This window comes from Phoxinus phoxinus (assembly GCF_949152265.1).
Source record: "Phoxinus phoxinus genome assembly, chromosome: 7".
Taxonomy (NCBI): Eukaryota; Metazoa; Chordata; class Actinopteri; order Cypriniformes; family Leuciscidae; genus Phoxinus; species Phoxinus phoxinus.
The window spans coordinates 40,777,533-40,787,532 of record NC_136882.1 but is presented as its reverse complement, the minus strand read 5'-3'; the positions used below and the strand labels follow the sequence as shown (position 1 = coordinate 40,787,532).

The 10,000-nt window shown below is 49.0% G+C and overlaps 1 protein-coding gene across 2 annotated transcripts in view; it reads right to left on the bottom strand.

The window, feature by feature from the left end:
* Positions 1 to 2,682: 2,682 nt before the first annotated feature.
* Positions 2,683 to 10,000, bottom strand: part of mid1 (midline 1) — a 40,303-nt gene continuing 32,985 nt past the window's right edge. The window contains exons 8-10 of one of the 2 annotated variants that reach the window (XM_079619929.1): positions 6,565 to 6,726; positions 6,139 to 6,343; positions 2,683 to 5,475 (exon numbers count right to left, since the gene is read on the bottom strand). In XM_079619929.1, the coding sequence (XP_079476055.1) occupies positions 5,127 to 5,475; positions 6,139 to 6,343; positions 6,565 to 6,726 (716 nt within the window). In that variant the 3' untranslated portion in view covers positions 2,683 to 5,126. The remainder of the gene's footprint in view (positions 5,476 to 6,138; positions 6,344 to 6,564; positions 6,727 to 10,000) is intronic. The other variant, XM_079619928.1, reaches the window with a different exon arrangement.

Below are 10,000 nucleotides of genomic sequence, written 5' to 3'. Positions count from 1 at the left end.
TCGGGTTCGTTACTGCTCTGTCGGGCTCGGGTCGGGTTCGTTACTGCTCTGTCGGGCTCGGGTCGGGCTCGGTTACTGCTCTGTCGGGCTCGGGTCGGGTTCGTTACTGCTCTGTCGGGCTCGGGTCGGGTTCGTTATTGCTCTGTCGGGCTCGGGTCGGGTTCGTTACTGCTCTGTCGGGCTCGGGTCGGGTTCGTTACTGCTCTGTCGGGCGCGGGTCGGGTTCGTTACTGCTCTGTCGGGCTTGGGTCGGGTTCGTTACTGCTCTGTCGGGCTCGGGTCGGGTTCGGTTACTGCTCTGTCGGGCTCGGTTACTGCTCTGTCGGCTCGGGTCGGGTTCGGTTACTGCTCTGTCGGGCTCGGGTCGGGTTCGGTTACTGCTCTGTCGGGCTCGGGTCGGGTTCAGTTACTGCTCTGTCGGGCTCGGGTCGGGTTCGGTTACTGCTCTGTCGGGCTCGGGTCGGGTTCGGTTACTGCTCTGTCGGGCTCGGTTACTGCTCTGTCGGCTCGGGTCGGGTTCGGTTACTGCTCTGTCGGCTCGGGTCGGGTTCGGTTACTGCTCTGTCGGCTCGGGTCGGGTTCGGTTACTGCTCTGTCGGGCTCGGGTCGGGTTCGGACAGAAAAATTCGGCCCGATCTGCACTCTAATAGACATATTGGCCTGTAGTGTTTGGCCTTAAAGGGACAGTTCACCCAAACATGGAAAAACTCTCATTATCCACTTCATCGCCAGAACACACATGAAGATGTTTTAGGGAAAGCTTCTTAGCGCAGCTTCTTCCATGGCGTCCTCCCAGGGGACTGTCCGTTCTATAGGCGAGCTGGACGAGGTCAGGGCGCAGGGTGGTCGTTGCAATCTCCGGAGGGAACATGAGCTCCGGCTCTGGATCTGCCCGTCGCTGGCTGCGTTCAGTGGTCAGATCAGGATTCGAGGGGCCTGTCCCCCTCTCGAGCGAGCGACGCTGGGCGTTGATGGACACGCTCTTGCACTGGAGTTTGCCGGCTACACCCTCCGCCTGGTTGCGTCTGCACGGCGATCTGTGGAGTGAGTCCTCCAGCAGGTGTGCTCGAGAGTGGCAGGGGTCGTACACAGGGGCCCGGATGGGGCATAGCTGCAGGTTTGTGTGAGAGGGCGATACATCGCTCAGACGAGGACGCTCAGCTTTTCTCTCCTCGACTCCCTCCCACGTCATCCGGCGACCCCACTTGGTTTGCGCTCCGGCTCCGGAGCGTCTGGCTCCTCCTCTCGCCCCACGCCTCGGCGTTCGGTTGCAGACGCCTCTTGCCAGAGACTGTTCGCGAAGACACGCCCCCCTTAGTTACTGTTGCTATGTCCGACAAGCTACGCCGCTCTCACACACACCATGTTCTCACGCAGTGAAAAGCACACGCGGAGCAAAGAGGACGACACACTGACAGACACAGACCAACTCACTTTTCGATTACTTATGATATTAAACAAAGTCTTACCTTTCAAATTTGGTCATTTAAAAAAAAAGAAATTTAAACAATAAATAGCGTTTTGTGTCTCTTTAATGTGTGTGTCAGATCGCTCAGTTAAAGCGGCTCGTGACCCGATCATCTCTTCCTTCTAGTTCATTTATAGCATCAAATAAACATGAATGAACATCAGAAGGAATGTTGTTTTAACCGCGGAGAGACGTCAGTACACTCCGCTTCTCAAGCTCACATCCTCCAGCGGTAATCTACTAACTCTCCTGACTGCTCTGTCCGACAAAATGGCGGATGGCGAAGTATGATTGGGCAGATCACCTGTCAATCAAGCTCCCTGCGAAGGGTCAGTCCCGAGGCCAACGCCTCCCGCTACGCCACGCTGGAGAGCAGATTTGTGGACCGGCTGGGGTCCGCTTCTTCCCTGTTGCTAGGGTAGCAGTGGCGGCCCTCACCACAGGGGCCCGGGAGTCAGCCTCACCTTGGCACTCTTGAAATCTTCAACCAAGCTAGAAGTTGGCAGTGCCAGGGCTCCGGCGCTGTAGAGTCCAGCGCTGCTACAGCATTTGGGAAGTCCGAGCCGCATCCGCACGTGGGCATTCACTAGCCTCTCCAGTCGCCTGGCCCGGCTCAGCGAGACCTGGCCATGGTCAACGGCCACAGGAGTCTGGGGAGCAGCCAACCTGATACCACCCGTGCTGGTGATCTGCTCAAGGCTGTTAGCCGCGTCCAGAGTCGCCGGGTGTCTTTGAGGTCTGCTTTACACCAGCGTCCGAGGCTTGGGCTTCTCCAGGACTGCTGGAGTTGGTCTACCGCTGGCGTAGAACTGCTCGCCTGTCCGTTGGCCTTTGACGACAGAGTTGCTGCGAGACTTACTTGGCTTGGACTCCACTCTTGCACACTGGATATTTTCCTCGAGTTTCTCGAATATTTATCATGGAGTTTGTGAAGCAAGGGTCCAGTGCAGGGGTCACCAAACTCGGTCCTGGAGGGTCCGACCCAACCTCAGTTGCCAGAGGAGAAATTGTGCCGCCTGCCATGAAGCCGATCTCCAGATGCTGCCAGGCCGTGGTGTCCTTCTCAGATGTCACACAGAACTGAGCGATTTCTCAGATTTCATTAAAATATCCTCGTTAGTTTTTTTCAGATGAAGGAAAGTCTTACAGGTTTGGAACGACATGACGACAGAATGATCATTTTCAGGTGAACTGTCCCTTTAATTATTGTTTTTGATTGGTGTTTGCGCTGGTTCTGGTACATTGACCTGGTTTTGATTGGCGTTTGCGCTGGTTCTGGTACACTGACGTGTTTTGGGCTGTTTTTGATTGGCGTTTGCGCTGGTTCTGGTACTTTGACGTGTTTTGACCTGTTTTTGATTGGCGTTTGTGCTGGTTCTGGTACACTGACGTGTTTTGGGCTGTTTTTGATTGGCGTTTGTGCTGGTTCTGGTACACTGACGTGTTTTGGGCTGTTTTTGATTGGCGTTTGCGCTGGTTCTGGTACACTGACGTGTTTTGGGCTGTTTTTGATTGGCGTTTGCGCTGGTTCTGGTACACTGACGTGTTTTGGGCTGTTTTTGATTGGCGTTTGCGCTGGTTCTGGTACACTGACGTGTTTTGGGCTGTTTTTGATTGGCGTTTGCGCTGGTTCTGGTACACTGACGTGTTTTGGGCTGTTTTTGATTGGCGTTTGCGCTGATTCTGGTACACTGACGTGTTTTGGGCTGTTTTTGATTGGCGTTTGTGCTGGTTCTGGTACACTGACGTGTTTTGGGCTGTTTTTGATTGGCGTTTGCGCTGGTTCTGGTACATTGACCTGTTTTGGGCTGTTTTTGATTGGCGTTTGCACTGGTTCTGGTACACTGACGTGTTTTGGACTGTTTTTGATTGGCGTTTGCGCTGGTTCTGGTACACTGACGTGTTTTGGACTGTTTTTGATTGGCGTTTGCGCTGATTCTGGTACACTGACGTGTTTTGGGCTGTTTTTGATTGGCGTTTGCGCTGATTCTGGTACACTGACGTGTTTTGGGCTGTTTTTGATTGGCGTTTGCGCTGATTCTGGTACACTGACGTGTTTTGGACTGTTTTTGATTGGCGTTTGTGCTGGTTCTGGTACACTGACGTGTTTTGGGCTGTTTTTGATTGGCGTTTGTGCTGGTTCTGGTACACTGACGTGTTTTGGACTGTTTTTGATTGGCGTTTGTGCTGGTTCTGGTACACTGACGTGTTTTGGACTGTTTTTGATTGGCGTTTGTGCTGGTTCTGGTACACTGACGTGTTTTGGACTGTTTTTGATTGGCGTTTGTGCTGGTTCTGGTACACTGACGTGTTTTGGACTGTTTTTGATTGGCGTTTGCGCTGATTCTGGTACACTGACGTGTTTTGGACTGTTTTTGATTGGCGTTTGTGCTGGTTCTGGTACACTGACGTGTTTTGGGCTGTTTTTGATTGGCGTTTGCGCTGATTCTGGTACACTGACGTGTTTTGGGCTGTTTTTGATTGGCGTTTGTGCTGGTTCTGGTACACTGACGTGTTTTGGGCTGTTTTTGATTGGCGTTTGCGCTGATTCTGGTACACTGACGTGTTTTGGACTGTTTTTGATTGGCGTTTGCGCTGGTTCTGGTACACTGACCTGTTTTGGGCTGTTTTTGATTGGCGTTTGTGCTGGTTCTGGTACACTGACGTGTTTTGGACTGTTTTTGATTGGCGTTTGCGCTGGTTCTGGTACACTGATGTGTTTTGACCTGTTTTTGATTGGCGTTTGTGCTGGTTCTGGTACACTGACGTGTTTTGGGCTGTTTTTGATTGGCGTTTGCGCTGGTTCTGGTACACTGATGTGTTTTGGGCTGTTTTTGATTGGCGTTTGCACTGGTTCTGGTACACTGACGTGTTTTGGGCTGTTTTTGATTGGCGTTTGCGCTGGTTCTGGTACACTGATGTGTTTTGGACTGTTTTTGATTGGCGTTTGCGCTGGTTCTGGTACACTGATGTGTTTTGGGCTGTTTTTGATTGGCGTTTGTGCTGGTTCTGGTACACTGACGTGTTTTGGACTGTTTTTGATTGGCGTTTGCGCTGGTTCTGGTACACTGACGTGTTTTGGACTGTTTTTGATTGGCGTTTGCGCTGGTTCTGGTACACTGACGTGTTTTGGGCTGTTTTTGATTGGCGTTTGTGCTGGTTCTGGTACATTGACCTGTTTTGGGCTGTTTTTGATTGGCGTTTGCGCTGGTTCTGGTACACTGACGTGTTTTGGGCTGTTTTTGATTGGCGTTTGCGCTGGTTCTGGTACACTGATGTGTTTTGGACTGTTTTTGATTGGCGTTTGCGCTGGTTCTGGTACACTGACGTGTTTTGGACTGTTTTTGATTGGCGTTTGCGCTGGTTCTGGTACACTGACGTGTTTTGGGCTGTTTTTGATTGGCGTTTGCGCTGGTTCTGGTACACTGACGTGTTTTGGGCTGTTTTTGATTGGCGTTTGCGCTGGTTCTGGTACACTGACGTGTTTTGGGCTGTTTTTGATTGGCGTTTGCGCTGGTTCTGGTACACTGACGTGTTTTGGGCTGCTTTTGATTGGCGTTTGCGCTGGTTCTGGTACACTGACGTGTTTTGGGCTGTTTTTGATTGGTACACTGACGCATGTTAACAGCAGTGTGTGACAGAGGCTCGTGACGTGGGTTCAGTCGTGCGGGTCGCCGGTCTCCAGGTGGTCAGGAATGGGCAGCCCGGTCAGGACGGTCAAGCACTTGTTCCACACGCTGAAGACGGGGCAGATGGGCTGAGAGAAGGAGATGTCGAAGGTGTGGAGGTGTTGTGTTCCTGCGGCGTCGTAGAACGCCAGCGACCCGGAGTCGTAGTCCAGCAGAACGCCCAGGCGCCGCATGTGAGGAGACGGCTCGATCGGGAACTCTTTACTGTTGTGCCGCACGGCCCACGAGGTGTTGCAGCGACTCAAGACCCACGACGTCGAGTCCTTCCCCACCCAGCCGTGTTTGGGAGCCGATTTATATGCGATGCCAATCGCAAACCTGTGAGGAATTACAGAGCGTCAGTCCAGAGCTATCATGACCGCTGTAGCATTTACAGGGCGGACCAAGCTATAGCTGGGCAACGACTAATCGGGATTAATCGCATCCAAAATAAAAGTTTGTTTACATAATATATGTGTGTGTACGAAGTATAATTATTTTGTATATATAAATACACACACATGCATGTATATATTGACCCCCTTAGGAACGAATGGAATGCGAGGAATGCTTCAGTACAGACAGAGAAACATAAAAATGCTCAAAATTCAAACTAAAAAAGTAAAAAATGATGTGTATCTACATGTGTATCTGAACTCACACTGAAGTTAACTGGCTTTAGGACCCAGAGGAACAGCTCATCTGCTCCATATAGAGATATAAGCCCATCTAGAGTCATGAAATATCATCTTATTTTATTATTGTTTCCCACATGATGTCGGTGAAGACTCCCGATGTAAGATATTTTGAGCTGAATTAAAAGGGTTATGCATGAAATTGTGAGTTATTTTTAATTTAAGTTGCGATGAATGTGCTTAAATTACTCTTTATTTATTATTTATTGATCAAATCTAGTGATTTAAAAAAAAAAAGAAGTCATTTTAGGGCTTCGGGTCATTTTGCCCGGCGAGGTGTGTGTGTGTGTGTGTGTGTGTGTGTTACCATGTGCTCCCCCCGATCAGAACCTCCCAGTAGTGGCGTCCGCTGTCGATGAACACGTTCCCGGTGACGCCGTAGTTGCCGGAGCCGAAGCGGTCCTGGGCGTGACTCTTCATGGACGAGGCTTCGTCGCGCTCCACCGTCAGGCTGTCGTGAGAAACCTTCAGCTTACGGTGGGCCGACTTCGGGTCGAGCTTGAACGGCTGGCCTGAGATTCAACAACAGCGTCAAGTCAAGTCTCCAGTGGTTTATCAGTATAGAGTTCCACAGCAGCTTTACAGCGATAACTTAGCGACCGCTAACACGACACCGTTCTACAGAACACAGAAACTTGAATGTGTTCTGGCCGCTCATTCACACACACACTCCAGTGTCTGGTCGAGAACACACACTCTGGACCCGGATCGGGGTGTACGATCTGTGACTCACTGTTGGTCTTGAGCTTCCCCGGCGCGCTGCTGCGGCTGCCGGCCTGGTTCATGGCCTTGACGATGCAGATGTAGCGGGTGCCGCTCTGCAGGCCGTGGACCGTGTAGTGGTTCTGCTTAATGTTGGGCGCGATCATCCAGCTGTCCAGCGAGTTACACAGGCCTGACACACACACACACACACACACACAGTCCTGTACCTCAGACCATGAACACCTTAAAGCGGTGGATGATTATGATTTTACTTTTCTAACTGTAGTTAGTGTGTAATGTGTAGTTAGTGTGTAACTGTAGTTAGTGTGTAACTGTAGTTAGTGTGCAATGTGTAGTTAGTGTGTAATGTGTAGTTAGTGTGTAACTGTAGTTAGTGTGTAACTGTAGTTAGTGTGTAATGTGTAGTTAGTGTGTAATGTGTAGTTAGTGTGTAACTGTAGTTAGTGTGTAATGTGTAGTTAGTGTGTAATGTTGTGTTTGATCATAAACAACATCTGCAAAGTTACAACGCTCAAAGTTCAGAGCAAAGGAAGATATTTGCTTTTAAAGAAAAGGACTACAACAAACGGCTGGTGGAACTACACGACATTCCTCCGGGTTAGTGACATCAGCCAGCCTAATATTTGCATAAACCCCGCCCCCGGAACATGATTTATAGATTGTTATTATAACGGCGGATCGCTATTATAACGGCGGATCGCTATTATAACGGCGGATCGCTATTATAACGGCGGATCGCTATTATAACGGCGGATTGCTATTATAACGGCGGATCGCTATTATAACGGCGGATTGCTATTATAACGGCGGATCGCTATTATAACGGCGGATCGCTATTATAACGGCGGATCGCTATTATAACGGCGGATTGCTATTATAACGGCGGATCGCTATTATAACGGCGGATCGCTATTATAACGGCGGATTGCTATTATAACGGCGGATTGCTATTATAACGGCGGATTGCTATTATAACGGCGGATCGCTATTATAACGGCGGATCGCTATTATAACGGCGGATTGCTATTATAACGGCGGATCGCTATTATAACGGCGGATTGCTATTATAACGGCGGATCGCTATTATAACGGCGGATCGCTATTATAACGGTGGATTGCTATTATAACGGCGGATCGCTATTATAACGGCGGATCGCTATTATAACGGCGGATCGCTATTATAACGGCGGATCGCTATTATAACGGTGGATTGCTATTATAACGGCGGATTGCTATTATAACGGTGGATTGCTATTATAACGGCGGATCGCTATTATAACGGCGGATTGCTATTATAACGGCGGATTGCTATTATAACGGCGGATTGCTATTATAACGGCGGATTGCTATTATAACGGCGGATTGCTATTATAACGGCGGATCGCTATTATAACGGCGGATCGCTATTATAACGGTGGATCGCTATTATAACGGCGGATCGCTATTATAACGGCGGATCGCTATTATAACGGCGGATCGCTATTATAACGGCGGATCGCTATTATAACGGTGGATTGCTATTATAACGGCGGATTGCTATTATAACGGTGGATTGCTATTATAACGGCGGATCGCTATTATAACGGCGGATTGCTATTATAACGGCGGATCGCTATTATAACGGCGGATTGCTATTATAACGGCGGATCGCTATTATAACGGCGGATTGCTATTATAACGGCGGATTGCTATTATAACGGCGGATCGCTATTATAACGGCGGATTGCTATTATAACGGCGGATCGCTATTATAACGGCGGATTGCTATTATAACGGCGGATCGCTATTATAACGGCGGATCGCTATTATAACGGCGGATTGCTATTATAACGGCGGATCGCTATTATAACGGCGGATCGCTATTATAACGGCGGATTGCTATTATAACGGCGGATCGCTATTATAACGGCGGATCGCTATTATAACGGCGGATTGCTATTATAACGGCGGATCGCTATTATAACGGCGGATTGCTATTATAACGGCGGATCGCTATTATAACGGCGGATTGCTATTATAACGGCGGATCGCTATTATAACGGCGGATTGCTATTATAACGGCGGATCGCTATTATAACGGCGGATCGCTATTATAACGGCGGATCGCTATTATAACGGCGGATCGCTATTATAACGGCGGATTGCTATTATAACGGCGGATTGCTATTATAACGGCGGATCGCTATTATAACGGCGGATTGCTATTATAACGGCGGATCGCTATTATAGCGGCGGATCGCTATTATAACGGCGGATTGCTATTATAACGGCGGATCGCTATTATAACGGCGGATCGCTATTATAACGGAGGATCGCTATTATAACGGCGGATCGCTATTATAACGGCGGATCGCTATTATAACGGCGGATCGCTATTATAACGGCGGATCGCTATTATAACGGCGGATTGCTATTATAACGGCGGATTGCTATTATAACGGCGGATCGCTATTATAACGGCGGATTGCTATTATAACGGCGGATCGCTATTATAGCGGCGGATCGCTATTATAACGGCGGATTGCTATTATAACGGCGGATCGCTATTATAGCGGCGGATCGCTATTATAACGGCGGATTGCTATTATAACGGCGGATCGCTATTATAACGGCGGATTGCTATTATAACGGCGGATCGCTATTATAACGGCGGATCGCTATTATAACGGCGGATTGCTATTATAACGGCGGATTGCTATTATAACGGTGGATTGCTATTATAACGGCGGATCGCTATTATAACGGCGGATTGCTATTATAACGGCGGATCGCTATTATAACGGCGGATTGCTATTATAACGGCGGATCGCTATTATAACGGCGGATTGCTATTATAACGGCGGATTGCTATTATAACGGCGGATCGCTATTATAACGGCGGATTGCTATTATAACGGCGGATTGCTATTATAACGGCGGATCGCTATTATAACGGCGGATTGCTATTATAACGGCGGATCGCTATTATAACGGCGGATTGCTATTATAACGGCGGATCGCTATTATAACGGCGGATCGCTATTATAACGGCGGATCGCTATTATAACGGCGGATTGCTATTATAACGGCGGATCGCTATTATAACGGCGGATCGCTATTATAACGGCGGATTGCTATTATAACGGCGGATCGCTATTATAACGGCGGATTGCTATTATAACGGCGGATCGCTATTATAACGGCGGATCGCTATTATAGCGGCGGATCGCTATTATAACGGCGGATCGCTATTATAACGGCGGATCGCTATTATAACGGCGGATCGCTATTATAACGGCGGATCGCTATTATAACGGCGGATTGCTATTATAACGGCGGATCGCTATTATAACGGCGGATTGCTATTATAACGGCGGATTGCTATTATAACGGCGGATCGCTATTATAACGGCGGATCGCTATTATAGCGGCGGATCGCTATTATAACGGCGGATTGCTATTAT